At 43.3% G+C, this 14888-nt stretch overlaps 1 protein-coding gene across 4 annotated transcripts in view; it reads right to left on the bottom strand.

Moving 5' to 3' along the window:
• The window catches only part of LOC137643963 (protein YIPF1-like), a 197066-nt gene that overhangs the window by 124289 nt on the left and 57889 nt on the right, over window positions 1-14888 (bottom strand). For 2 of the 4 annotated variants that reach the window (XM_068376782.1, XM_068376784.1), the window contains exon 3: window positions 737-757. The exons of the other annotated variants lie outside the window; for them this stretch is intronic. In XM_068376782.1, the coding sequence (XP_068232883.1) occupies window positions 737-757 (21 nt within the window). The remainder of the gene's footprint in view (window positions 1-736; window positions 758-14888) is intronic. 4 annotated transcript variants of the gene reach the window in all.

Raw genomic sequence — 14888 nt, 5'->3', positions numbered from 1 at the left:
ACATCTTACAAAGAAAAAAGAAAAAGTGTTAATCAAAAACACAATAAAGAAAGGCTAGTCTGCCAGTCAAACAAAAGCAGGAGCAGCGGTGTCACCACTGCGACGGCTAGAATTCGATTGAAGGTATTCAGTAGCTATCGACCGGCAGTCCTCCACCACTAACAGGTGGATAACTACCAGCCCGGTCATGACCTTGTTAAGGTTTTCTACTGTATTTTCCAGCTCGCGCTAGAATATCTCTTATAGTAAAGAATGAGGGTTTGTATCAAGTGTAGTAACAAAAGGTTTTTTTAAAAAAGCCAAGTTTAAGGAGATCCTGATAGCACATCAGTGTTAGTCAACAGCAAGAATCAAAGTGATTGTTCATCATACCTGTACACCTGTACAAGGAGAGATTTTAACAGCCAAGTTCCAGGTGCGCTTGAATCAATCTCCAATTAAACGATTAAAGTTTGTATTTGTGTAGGGACAAATATGAATCTAATATGAAAAAAAAAATTACTAAAACCATTACCAAAAAGTTATCTATTTTACGGAGAATAAGCAAAGAAAAAATCTGACAAAATCTGGTTAAACTAGCAATAATAATGATGTAAATTAAGAGATGTTTCTCTTAAAGTTTACTAATTCTTAGTCATGCAAATAATGTAGCAGCAAACAGCTTTGATTTTCAAAATGAAAGAAAGAAAGCACAAGCTGCACTAAAACAAGATGCAAAAATATTTATCTTATTTACCAAATGCTGTTGTCCTTATCCCTATGCCACAAGGAAAACAAGAAAGGAAAAAAGAAATATAAATACACATGGTAGACGCTGTTTGATTATCATTAATTAGTAAAGCATTTATCTTTAAAAATTACATACCAACCTTCACCAATTACGGTTCACAAAACTTCAATACTCAAGTAATAGTTCATAAGTTTGTTGTCAAAATTTAACTTCATAATTTACATTAATTTTATACAAACTATAATGACTACACTGATTAGCTCTGTAAGAGACATGGTGACATTCAAGGTCATCCCAATACAGTACAAGATTTACAAAAGGGTTTCAGTTTTAGATGAAGATTCTTAATATATTCTAGGAGTAGATAATTTCCAGATAGAAAGCCAAGGTGTAATAAAAAGTGAAATTACTTATATAGTATAACAGTTAAAATTACAATAACATGCTGATCAGTTAAAATGATTCAAAATTTAGGTAAATAATTCCCTACAATTGGAATTAAAATTAATTTAATTCTTACGACTAAAGCAAATGAATAAAAAAAAAAAAACTTGCTAAAATATACAATGCTGATAATTTGACAAGAAAAAGAAAATTTATACAAAGTAATTTAAACATTTGTCTGTTAAAGTTTATTTTCATTCTATGTATAATAAAAATAAACATTAATAGACACAATACAAAATGACAAATTTAGAAGTAATTTGTATTTTTTCCTAACGATACAACCCTGTAGCTATTTATAGGGGAAATTACAGTCATACCTCTCAACACGAAAGAATCTGCTTACGAAATTTTCACTCTGCGAAACGAGATGCGAAGAATTTTGACTCTCATTACGAAAAATGTATCAGACAACAAAAAGAGGTACAGTACAAGAGCCCTACCGTGTCCGAGACTGATTCTAAAATTTTGGGCAGCCAGCCTGTAAACTCGCCACCATCCTCCCATGCTCCCATTGGTTATCTCCTTACTCAGTTGCTAGTTACCACCATAAGATCCTGCTCTCCTATTGGTCAGCATCTACTGTACTGTAACCAATCATGCATCTAAGCATTGGCGTTCGTATTTCTTTTCGTTTCGGCAGCGGTATCGTATGCATTGACTTAAGTGTTTGTGATTTCCCTTTCGTAATTATTGTATTGTATTGTGTGTGATATTACGTTAGTTTATTAGCAATGTGTCCCAAGAAAGTTGCTCATGCCCAGGGAAAGAAGAGGAAGATGCTTTCTATGGACACGAAGATGGAAATAGTCAAGAAATACAAGGCTGGCATGCGGTTAAGTGTGATTGCGAAGGAATATGGCCAGCAGGCAGAAACAAGCTTCTTAGGACGTTTTTTTAAAGAGGCCTTTGGTACAAGCAGACCAAGTGCCAGATAAAAAACAAAAGATAAGTGGCAATGATGAAGAAAATACATAATTAAATTTAGAAAATACAAAAAAAAAAAATAAAAAAAAAAATAAATTAGAAAAAGGTAAAAAAAAAAGGAAATTTAATTTTAAGTTTATCGTAAAGTTAAGTGTTAATATTTCCTGACATTTGTTAAAAGTGTTTCCTAAAATTAAAGTGTTAATGTTTTCTGTCACTTATTAATCTGTTTTGTAAAGTTAAGTGTTTACGTTTTCTGCCACTTAGTAACGTTTTCCGCCATTTGTCATCCTCCTCTACCGCCCCGCCACTTCGCTCACAGACAATGCCTCACTCCAAAGGTAAGGTTCCACATTTTTGTTACTTTATTTTTGCTGTTTACTCTAATTGCACATTTCTTTTACAGGTAACCAATGGTCAAGTTATTATTGAATGATCCAAATACAGTACTTGTCATACATTTAGTACTGTATAGTGGAGTGCATCCTTTTTATAACCCTTTAATTTGGTGTTTTTTTAGTGCCTGGAACGAATTAGACTACTTACATGTAAAAGGCAACTCACAAGGAGAAAAAATCCCATTACGAAAACCATTACGGAACAAATTAATTTTGTGTTGTGTGGCATTACTGTACTTTCAGCAAAGCTGAAAGACGAGCCATTAGATTTTCAGCAAGGGTTTACCAGCCACCAGCTAGTTACCGAGGGGGGGGGGGGGGTAGTAGCTACCCTTCGGTCACTCGCACACCTGGGTTGACTACCCACTTTGCTTGGAGCCAGGACTTCAAGGAGGACTGGTACTACCAGGCCAATCTGTATAAATAGCTACAGGTTTGTATCGTTAGGAAAAATAAAAACTACTACTAAATTTGTCATTTGTTCTGTCACTAAACACATACCAACGCTATTTATAGGGGATGACTTACCCTTTTAGGAGGGTGGAAGTCCTTGCCAATTTGGCTTTTCGCTTTGACCCAGAGTTTTCCCTTTATGTGTTTTGCACATAATTGGTGGAAACCCTACACCTCGCTAAAACCGTGCTATGCATAGTCCTCAGCCTACAAAAGCTACGTGCTCGTGATACTAGCAATGTGACTGTCAAGGTAAGAGTTCTTCTGAGTTATAGGAATCTTCAAAGGTCAAGAAGACATACCCAATACCCCCTCAGTAGGGTATGGGGACGCAACAAGTAATCAAACAATACCAAGTTACACAAGGGAACAATGGTTTACCTGCAGTTGGTCGAGGTCAGCTTTGCAGAGGACTCTGGGTGATGATTCCCCGAGAGGGAAGGATGAAAAAAAGGAGCCAGTCATTCTTGGCCATTCATTCAGACTAATCCAGGGTAACCTTTGCCCTCAACCCTCTGCTACTTGTCCATCAAGGAGCTTGAGGTGTTAAACCAATTGTTGTGCAGCCACCACAGGATCAATGGAAAAAGTTTCCATATTCTTGTGGCTTACAGCTTGCAGGAAGTGGGCATTGAAGGTCGTCTGATGCTTCCACACAGCCACTTGTAATACCTGTGCCCCACTGTAGTTTTGTTTGAATGCCAGGGACGTACCAACGCCCTAACGTCCTGAGCTATGGCACTACATGTCAGAGGAGGATCGGGATTCAATACAGGGTCAATAACCTTGCAAATCCAAGCAGAGATGGTGTTCTTTGTGAGTCTCCTCTTGACCTTCCCTGTGCTCACGAAGAGTGCTGGCACTCGGGGGCAAGCTGCAGATGTCATTTTGAGGTAATACCTCAAACTCCTTACTGGCCATAGTAACAGTTGATCTGGGTCATCGGTTACAAAATGGAGACTCTTTACCCAGAGAGAATAAAATCTAGGATCTAGGATTTTGTGTGCAATAAACTTACCTCTCCCCATTCCCTTGAATGGGCAAGGTCATACGAGAGACCATGAAGCCTACTAACTCTTTGGGCCAAAGCCAAAGCAAGTAGGAACACCATCTTTAGAGTAAGGCGGCAATCTGGTGCCTGGTATAATTGTTTGTAGGATCTAGGATTTTGTGTGTTTGCAATAAACTTACCTCTTCCCAGTGCCTGGTATAATTGTTTGTAGGATCTAGGATTTTGTGTGTTTGCAATAAACTTACCTCTTCCCATTCCCTTGAATGGGCAAGGTCATACGAGAGACCATGAAGTCTACTAACTCTTTGGGCCAAAGCCAAAGCAAGTAGGAACACCATCTTTAGAGTGAGGCGGCAATCTGTTGCCTGGTATAATTGTTTGTAGGGGGAACCTTCTGAAACTGAAGGACCCGAACCACGTTCCAACAAGGAGGTCTCACTCTCGACTGGGGACAGATAAGCTCATAACTTTCAGATGAGAAGAAAAAGTTCCAGCGAGGAGGAAATATCTACTCCTTTCATCTGAAAGGCAAGACACAACTCCGCTATTGATGGAATAGCGGCATCAAGGGGAAGGATACCCCTTCTACAAAACCAACCATAGCAGACAATCCACTTTGCCTGGTAGACCAATGTTGTTGATCGTCGCAGATGTCAAGCGATCCGTTTCGCAATTTGTGAAAATCCTCTCTGAGTGAGGAGATGCTGGATAGTCTCCAGGCATGAGGTCGTAGCGAAGCTATGGCTTTGTGGAAGATATTCGCATGTGGCTGTTTGAGTAGATCTCTTTGTGGAGGGAGTTCTCTTGGGAGCTCTGTTGGGAAGCTGCAGAAGATCCAGGAACCATTCTATGTTTGATGCCAAAGCGAAGCTATGAGAGTCATTGAGAGATTGACCGATGTTCTGATCTTGTCAAATACTCTTCTCATCATACAGAGTGAAAGAAAGGCGTAAACATCAATGTTGTCCCACTGTTGTTGGTATGCATCTTGCTAGAGCCTTGTAATCAGGGACTGGGGAGCAGTATATTGGGAGCCTGAAATTCAGGGGCGTTGTGAACAGGTCCACAGTCGGAGAACCCCACAAAGTCAGGACTTTGTTGGCTAGTAGATGATTCAAAGAGCACTCAGTGCCCACTATCTGAGCCACTCTGCTCAGGTTGTCAGCGAGCACATTCCTTTCGCCTGGAATGAAGCATGCTGATGGAATCACAGAGTTGTCTTCTGACCATCTCAGGATATCTACGGCCAGATGGGATAGGGGCTGCGAAAAGGTACCACCTTGTTTGTTGATGTAAGCCACTACTGTGGTGTTGTCGCACACCACCGAGTGACCCGCCAGGAACTGTTGGAACTGTTGAAGGGCTAGGAAGGATGCCTTCATCTCTTAAAAGATATACAGTATGTGCTGGTAGCCTTCGGACTCTGACTATAGGCCTGAGGCTGTGTAGTACAGTATGTGGGCCTCCCACCTTTCTTTTTATTTATCTCAAAAGAGCATCAAGTCCAGGGGAAGGCAAGAAGGTCAACGCCCTTGGGCAGATTTTCCTCTGCCACCCACCATCTGAGGTCCATCTGTTCTTAACAGTCTCCTAAGAACTAGAATGTCGGGGGAATCGTTGGACTGATTCCAGTTGGACTTTAGCTGCTATTGGAGAGATCTCATCCTAAGGCAGCTGTTAGGAGCTAGACGGTCCAGGGATGATAGGTGCCCGAGGAGACACAACCATCTCTGGGCTTTGAGTTCTTCTCGTCTGAGGAATGGTCTTGTAACCTTCCTCAGCCTCAATACCCTGTCGTCTGATGGGAATACTTTCTGAAGATCGGTGTCTATGGTCATACCTAAGTACAGTATACCAGTCATTGAGAGGGAAGCAGAGACAATTTCTCAAGGATTACCGCCAAGTCTGCTAGAATCAGCCAGTCGTCCAGAAATTATAGGAGACATTTGCCAATTCTGTGAACCCAAGATGACACTAGGGCAAACACTCTCGTGAAGACCTGAGGTGCTGTGGAAAGACAAGCACAGCACCTTGAACTGGTATTTCTTGTTATCTAGTATGATCCTTAGATGCTTCCTTGAAGACAGATGGATTGGGTTCTGGAAGTATGTGTCCTTTAGGTCCAGTGTACACATGGAGTCCTGTGGTCTTACCACTTGTCAAACCATGTCTGATGTCTCCATGCTCAACGGAGTCATCAAGGACCTCTTGGAAAGCGCCCTTCTCTATCATGGTCTAGACTACAGCCTGGAGGCCAGCAACTTTGTGGATCCCTTTGCATAAGAGCTCGATGGAAGCCTTGGTCAGTGGAGGGAAAGACTGTGTAAACGGAACGCGAAACCCTGAATGAATCCCGGAGGCCTTCCAGGGCTCGGCCCAAAGCTGCATCCATCTCTGCCAGCAGGATTGCCCATCCTAGCGGTTGTGGCCTCGGCTTGTCTCCTCATGAATTCTTCCCTCCATGTGAAGACTTGGAGGAAGTTCCTACTACCTAACTGGCTAGTTTACTTTCCCAGGATATGTCAAGCCCTTCAATCCTATAGACAAGCGAAAGTGATGACTCTTTACAACCTAACGACCTGGGCATGAAGATGAGGCAAGTTTTATGTTAGGTCACTTTCAGGGAGTGGTAATTACTAAGCCACTTCCAAGGACTGTTAGATGTTAGGTCACTTCCAGAAATTTGAAGACAACCTTGAAAGAATCTGTATCAGTGGAGAATATGTTGTCTGAATGTATGGTCATTTAGGAGAAATGAACCTGCATACATTTGGCCATCTTCCCTTCACTTGGGAGGATGAGGGGGATACTCCAAAATAAAACTTTTCTGTTAAGAAAATTTGCTCAATAATGAGGTTTACCTGCTCGTGTATGGGCAGTAATGAAGAAGATCACCTCGAGCATGAAGGGAAGGAGCGCCCAGAGCACGATGTTGAGCGATGGCTAGAAGCAGATGAGGAGCATCTGTAAATATACAGACAATAAGAACTGCAATCCCTCCACCGGGGCTATCTGGAGCATTGCATGATCTACGGGGCGAGGCTGAAAACAAAGGCGAAGGGCATTGGGAATGTCTCTAACCTGATGAGGGCAAAGCAGGAAAGCATGACTCAACTCTCTAGCCCATGTAGGCTTCCTAGAAAGAGAGGGCATTCCTTGCGCAAGGAGCTCAAACAGAAGAAGCCCTTTTTCAGGTCTCAAAGACAACAATCAAAAAGCAAAGGGTATGGTATGGGAAGTTCTAGCAGGAGCAGAAAGTCCAGGAAGTGACGGTACAGCAGCAGGCAAAGTAGAAGACTGCCTCATGGAGGCCAGTCTACAATCTGCCTCCAAAGAGAAAAGATCACGCCAAAGCTAAGTAACAGCTTAACGGGAAGACTCCGAAAGCCTCGAGGCTCCACATAGGAAGACCTCAAAGTATGAAGAGCAACTACATTGGAGACCTTTCAATAAACCTAGAATCCTCCAGTGGGCAGAGCCTGCAAAGGGAGCCTTCTGAGGGGAAGACATCATTGGGGTGATGAGCTGTGAGAACTGATGAAGCCTGTCCTCCAAAAGGAAACCTGGGATGCACAAGGAAGGCAACAACAAGTGTAGGGCGTCAGATCTCTGCAAGGAAAGAGAAGAAGACGGCAAGTCACAAGGGGAGGAGGCGCCGCGTTCCACTAGGGGAAACGACGGGATCTCCCTGCCCCTTGGATTGCCCAAACATTAGCTGAACATCACCCTTACCTGGTCGCCAGGTGAAGAGTCTAAAGGGGAAGTTTCAGTCGAAGAAAAGGCAAGCCAGGACTTCTTGGACTCTGAAGAAGACCCCAAAGGCAACGAATCCACTTTGGCCTTCTTCTTCCTGCCGAACAACACCCATTGGGAGGATGACCACTCCCTACATTCACTACATGGCAGGGCCTCAGTACACACTTGTAGTTATATGTTATGTTAAATTTATGTATATTGCATCACAAAACTTGTGAAAATGGATAATTTCTTCATGTACATTGATGTAAAAATAAAATAATTATATTTCATATATGTTAAAGTAAAAATAAAACAATTAATTTGTATATATGTTAATGTATTTGTGAGACAATATATCGCTGAGTTTAACTTCTACGAGTTATTGATTTTACTTCGGCGCCAGTTGTCTGACGGGCGAGAGCTATATGATGCAAGATGATTCAAGAATGGGTTCGTACCGTGGCGTCATGTTGCATGAGCTAGTCCCGGACGCCTCTAGTGCATCACGAATATTCGGGAGTATTGGTCCCACGCATATATAAGACAGAAGACGTACAGGAGAAAGCAGAGACGAGAGAGACCTGATTGGACACCGCTCGTGTTTGGAGACATTCTTCAGTTATACCCTCTGTGACTCTGGAGTTTAGTGACTTTACACAACAATAAAGTATTTTGAAGACAAAGAAGACTGAATCAACTTTCATCATTAGAAGCATAAGACATATTTCTTCGTGTCTACATTTTATATCTGAAACTACTCAATGCCATTTGTCCCTCATTGTATAGAAGTTTGGAAAGTCAACTTGTCCAGCTTCATAACAACTTTGTATATATACTCATTAGTTTTGGTGCTTTGAGTATTTGGTGGATTTTTGTGTAATGCTGTAAATATTTAAGTTACATCTTAAATATAGTTTTATTTTTTGTTTTCTGGCCATTATTTTCATTTTGCTATTAATGTTCCATGAACATTTTGAATAGATTATGTATAACCTACATCGTATACAATAGTTGAACATAAAACTTGTCCTTGGCACAGCCTACGAGGATCCATCTTAACACTACTCATAAAGGTGACACAGTTTTTGGCAGCACTCAGGAGCATGTTAGCATGATGAGTAATCACAAACACACACACATGCAAGGTTAGAAAGAGAAAGAAATTTTTTAATTAAATTTGAAAGATAATTTCCAAAGCAAAAAATTGCCAAAGTTTCCAACAGAGTGGACCAAGTGTACTCTCTGACGGCTGAAATCCAATTGCAGTTGCAGTGAGCTACAGGGAAGGCAGTCGCCTCGCCACTACCAGCAGTGTAACTACCTGCCGGTTGTTTACATCTCATTAAAAGTTTTAACTGATGTTTCCAGCTTCCCTGTTATCCTTCTCCAATAGTAAAGAACGATGGTTTGTATTTGTGCAGGAAAAAAAAAAAACTAATCCTCATGTCACAAGAAAAGCTTCTAGATTATAATTCCCACCCGTTGAGATACTACCGCTTGAGCTATTGCGTCCTTTGACTGGCCAGACAGTACAACATTGGATCCCTCTCTCTGGTTACAGCTCATTTTATTTTTGCCTGTACATACACAGAATAGTCTAGCTTATTCTTAAATTCTCCTCTTTCCTCATACACTTGACAATATTGAAATTATCAAACAATTCTTCTTCTCAAGAGGTTAACTACTGCATTCTTATTGTTCAGTGGCTACTTTCGTCTTAATAAGGGTAAAAGAGACTCTTTGGCTATGGTAAGCAGCTCTTCTAGGAGAAGGACACTCCAAAATTAAACCATTGTTCTCTAGTCTTAGGTAGTGCCATAGCCTCTATACCATGGTCTTCCACTGTCTTGGGTTAGAGTTCTCTTACTTGAGGGTACACTCGGGCACCCTATTTTGTCTTGTTTCTCTTCCTCTTGTTATTTTGAAGATTTTTTTCTCTTGTTATTTTCAAGCTTTTATACTTAATACAGTATATGAAATGATATTTTCATAAAAGGAATTTTGACAAAGGAAAAATCTATTTCTGGGGAGAGACCTGTGACGCCCGGTGAAAAGGGTCCTTCTTTACACTTTTCTAATATAAATCTTCCAAATATACTAGAGAAGGATAAAAGTATGGAATGCAGATGTTAATACCATCGCGCGATCACCTTGTGGGTGTCGTGTATTTAACAAGGGTGTGTGAAAACCACTATTCACGGGCTGTCTTCCATTTAGATTATCCCTTCATCAAAGGGGAGGGCCATGGTAGGCCCTAGAGAATACAGTTGGGCTACCCCACCGACACCTACTACTCGCGCTCTCCAGGTCATCCTTCTGTTTTGGACTTGCCCGCAAAGGCGATAAGTGATTTGCTCAGTGTTTTCGCAAGTGATTGTCGTTAATTCAACATGACTGACGTTGCTACTTCCCCTTTACCAATGTTAAGTACCATAGTTTGTTTTGACAGTTTATTTCAGTACCGGGCATTTGTTCTTTTTCCAGTATTGTGGATTATAGTTTTGGAAGCGGTTGGCCTGCCTCGATATCGGCAGCCATTTTGGGTATTGTTCACTTGGGTAATTTTTCAAGTTAATTTTGCCCATCTGGTACTCTGTCATCTAGGTTATATCACTTCGTTTTATGACCAATTTTATTATCATTATTTATTTCTGGGTCGACCTGTGGCGGCCGGTGAAAAGGGTTCTTCTAATATACCTTTTCTGATAAAACCTTCCAATTATACCAGAGAAAGATAAAAGCATGGAATGCAGAGGTTAGGTTACAACCCTCGCCCGAGCACCTTGTGGGTGTCGTGTATAAAGCAAAGGCGCGTGAAATCCACTATTCACAGGTTGTCTTCCATTTAGTTAATTCCTTCGTCAAAGGGATGGGCCGATACAAAGGCCCTAGCCAACCCACCAGAGCCACGCCACCCACGCCCCGACGCGAGCGCCATCTGAACTACATCCTTCTTTTAGGACTGCGGCATTGTGGAATTTTGTTTTGGTGCTCTCGGCTATTTTCACACTCGTGGATTTATTTTGTCATGTCCGAAGCTCCATCTTCACCCATTCCAATGTTAAGTACCATAGTTTGTTTTGACAGCTTTTTGTAGTACCGGGCTTTTGTTTTATATTCAGTATAGTCTGTTTTATCATTCCCGTCTGGCCCTTCACGGCGGCCATTGTTTGTTTGGGGAATTCATCTTTGTCTGCCCGTTTTGTACTCTGTCACTTAGGTTCTTGGTTAAGTCCCTGGCCTTATGCCTTTTGAACCGTCATTATTATTATGGTTATTATTCCCATGGTACTTTTTGCTAGCAAGTCCAGTCTACGAACAAGTTTAGCATCTAGCTTTATTATAGTTTAGTACCCGCCCCACCGGGGCGTTCGTCAGTCGACTTTTCCATTTAATTTGGTTTTAGCAGACGCTATTCTTCGTTCGTAGTCTTATCTTGATGTTACAATTTTATTTTATTTTTATACGTTTATAATAGTGTTGTGTGCTTATTAGTCCTGATTTTGTGTCCAAGAGAGCGAGAGCTTGGGGTTCCCATTTTCTGTTCGCAGTCACGAGTTACCCCTTTCTCTCGTTTTCTTTCTTAGCTCCGGTGGGTGAGCGGATTTCCCGTTTTCTGTTTTGTGCATTCAACGGGTTCTCCCTCCCCCTACGGGTGTATGATAACTTACGAGTTATTTAATTTTGGTTACTTTTCATTAGTTAGCGTTATTTTTGGTCCGAGTTCCGTCCTCTATCCGTTACGGCTTGGGAGTAGTTATGAACTTTTTTTCACTCCGCCTCGAGTTCTACTCCGCCATGAGGGATTCTCAATGACTTTAGTTCTATTGTTATATTTATATATTGTTTACTTATATGGGACGGGCTTCATATTGTTTAGATACGACCCTCCGGTGGCCCTTACTACGGTCTCAGGCCACGGCCAAATCCATACAATAGCCATTGTTATTACAATTGAGTTATTATTCATATTATAATTATTCAGGACCTTTTCTCTCCCTCCGGCTTCACCGGAGATCGTAAATACGCTTTACTATTATCTAAGCCTTAGCCTTTAGCTATGGCTTGTGATTTATAAATTTCACAATGGAATTATTAGCCACAATTGGATTATTCAGGACATCTCATCACCCTTCGGCTTCACCGGAGGTCGCCCATACACTTCACACTTATATTTGCCTTGCCTTTAGCTAAGGCTTGTGTTTTATATTTATTTTAAGGGCATGTCACTGCTTCCCCGATCCTCAGAGGTCGGCAGATTGCTTTAGGTTATTTATTCTTCTGTCATTAACGGACATTAGGTAAATACAAACAATTGAATATAAAAGCACCAGCAATGGTATGGGGCTGTATCATCTTAAAATGTGATATTCAGATATTATTTAAATGCAATATTGGGGCTTGAGGAATTCAGTGAGTACCGGAGCTCTATAGTAATAGGGTTTTTTAACCCCTTATTAGAGTTTCAAGGAACACTAGACTCATGTCTCCTTTCTTTTACAGAAGGTCCGTTGTACTGCCGAAGGATGCCCTGCCTCGTTCAACGACCCCGTTGGGCATGACCTCTGTCGGTCACATGTGCACTGCTCCATCCCCTTTATCCGGGAACCGGGACAGGCCCAGTACATGGTCTGGTTCCCGGATTTGTGCTCGCTCTGTTACGAGCTGTCGTCAATTCTACTGAACGATGATGTAAGTGGGTTTTCCTCTTGTTCCTTATTTCTCGTTGGCAGACACTAATTTGGCCATTAATATGATATACACAGTATATTTTGGAGAGCAAACCCCCTCCTGCATCACTAATCACTGCAAATCTTTCAGGGCGATGATGTCTCTCTTCGATCAGCAAGGGCTGCTCTTCGTCCTTGGGTGTCGGGCTTCGGCAGGAATGCCCCGTCGGGCGCACCTTATCTCCTCGATGGAGACATGGCCTCCCGTCTCTTCCCAGGCTCGACTACTGCTGCAGTCTCCCCTGAAGTTGCTGCCCCCTTAATTGAAGAAGTCAGGGCCACCATTTCCGCGGAGGACGAACCCCTCGTACCGCTAGACGTGGCAGATCTGGATATAGACGTAGAACCCAGGGACGAGCAGGTAAGTGGTGCCGAGTTGGTGGAAACCCTTTTCTCTCCTACTCCCTCTTCTACCTCTTCCTTTCTAGGTTTTGATAACTCTAAGGCTTCTCCTCGGGATCCCTCTGCCTCCGTACGACCCAAGGTGAAGCCACTTCGAACTTATAAGACTTCAGCTTTGCCAGTATCAACGTCACCGGTCCCCGGACCCTCGACAGCTCCTGATATTCATATTGCTCCTCGTAAAACCCCGACTCCTAAGAAGTCTAAGTCTACCAAATCCAAGACAAAACCAACGGGTGGCTTTCAGGTACCCTGGGGCGATCTCGTCCCCATCCAACTGGTCAGAGATTTGGTCAGAGAACAACTTCAACATCAGTCTGGGGCGATGACAGAGATTAAGGATATGATGGCTACTCTGATCCGCGCCAGAACTCAGCTTCCTCCCCCTTCCGCCCCAGACGCATCGAAGCTACCGCCCTTCGATAAAAAACAATCCTTGGCGGTTTGCCTTGCATGCCCCATTCTTAGATGGTTCCCTAACTCTGGAGGGCATAGGCACCCGCCCTCTAGAGGACCTGGAGTTCTACCCCCCGGGCCTAGAATTCCCGTTCAATGGCTTCGTACGATTAAAGGAACATGCATTGGTCCATATGGACAAGGTACCGAAGGAAACGGTGATATTTCCAAAAGAGCAGGCCCAGGCTATCTGGGCCAGAACACTATCAGAGTGGAGGTGTATTAACTCCAAGCTCACCCCACACAAAGGTGCCTACACTATTTTTACGACAGCGGCCTCCATCTCTTTGCCGCTCATAGACAAAGTCACAGAGCTGACTATACAGGCCATCAAGGAAGGCTCTTCCATGCCGGCTCTGAAAGAGACGGACCCCACCTCTTTGCTTATTCCGGGTACCTCTGCAACCTGGGATGACGCGGCGTCTACCTTCACAGTGGGGAAGCTAGACCCGGACTGTGCCTCTACTCTTTTCTCTGAGTAGCTTCCCAGATTAATAGAGAGTCTTCTCAAAACTGAGTTCGAGACCCGTACTAGACTAGCTAGGTCCCTCCAATCCATCACCTCCATGGAGTCCCTAGCATCGCTTTACCCAGAGGAAACGCTGTTCAGAGTCGCCACAAAGAACCAGCTACTGTCCTACCAAATAGACCTCCATGACTTCTGGTCAGCTCGAGTTAGTTGCAGGAAGTTCGTTCTGTCTGAGGCCTCCATCAGACATGAACCGAACAGGCTGATAGCGTCCTCCTGCTGGGGTAAGACCCTCTTCCCTCAGACCGAAGTTGATAAGGTTCTTCAGGACGCGGCGAGAGGGCAAACCAAAATTTGCAGGTAAGGTGGGGTCTCTCAGCCAAAAGGAGGTTTGAACCCCAAAAACAGACGTTCTTCAAGAGGAAAAAGAGGTTTAGTCCTTACAAGACGGTCCGGGGTAACTCCTCCCCACAGTCTTCCGCTGCCTCGACTTCTAAACAACAGGCTCCCCCTCAGCAGGTAGTCTACCTCACTGCTCCCCCTGGTACACAGCCCAACCCCTCTTGGATGTCCTCTCCTGCATACAACCCTGCCTACGAATCCTCCGGTTCCTTTCGTGGATACCAGAGAGGAAGTTTCAGAGGTAGAGGACAGTTCCGCCAACGCGGGAGGGGCCCTAGGTTCACTCCCTCCCAATGATGTGATGCCGGTAGGAGGGAGACTTTATCACTTCCGGGACCATTGGACCTTCAGTCCATGGGCTCACAGCATAATATCCAGGGGCTTGGGTTGGAAATGGTCACAGAGATCCCCTCCTCCGCCAGTGACCTTCTTCCAGAGACCCACTCCCATCCTGGAAGAGTACACCGCAGAGTTACTCAAGAAGAAAGCAATCAAACGGGTTCGATCCCTGAAATTCCAAGGCCGCCTGTTTACAGTCCCGAAGAAAGACTCGTCGGCGTTGAGGGTAGTTCTGGACTTGTCGAAGCTCAACTCTTACATCCTTTGCGACAAGTTCCGTATGCTGACTATCTCTCAGGTACGGACCTTACTTCCCCTTGGGGCGGTCACCACCTCTATCGATCTTACCGACGCCTATTATCATGTTCCAGTAGCTCGAAACTTCTCT

Source organism: Palaemon carinicauda, chromosome 7 (genome assembly GCF_036898095.1).
Source record: "Palaemon carinicauda isolate YSFRI2023 chromosome 7, ASM3689809v2, whole genome shotgun sequence".
NCBI classification, from domain to species: domain Eukaryota; kingdom Metazoa; phylum Arthropoda; class Malacostraca; order Decapoda; family Palaemonidae; genus Palaemon; species Palaemon carinicauda.
This window is presented reverse-complemented; position numbering and strand designations above follow the sequence as displayed.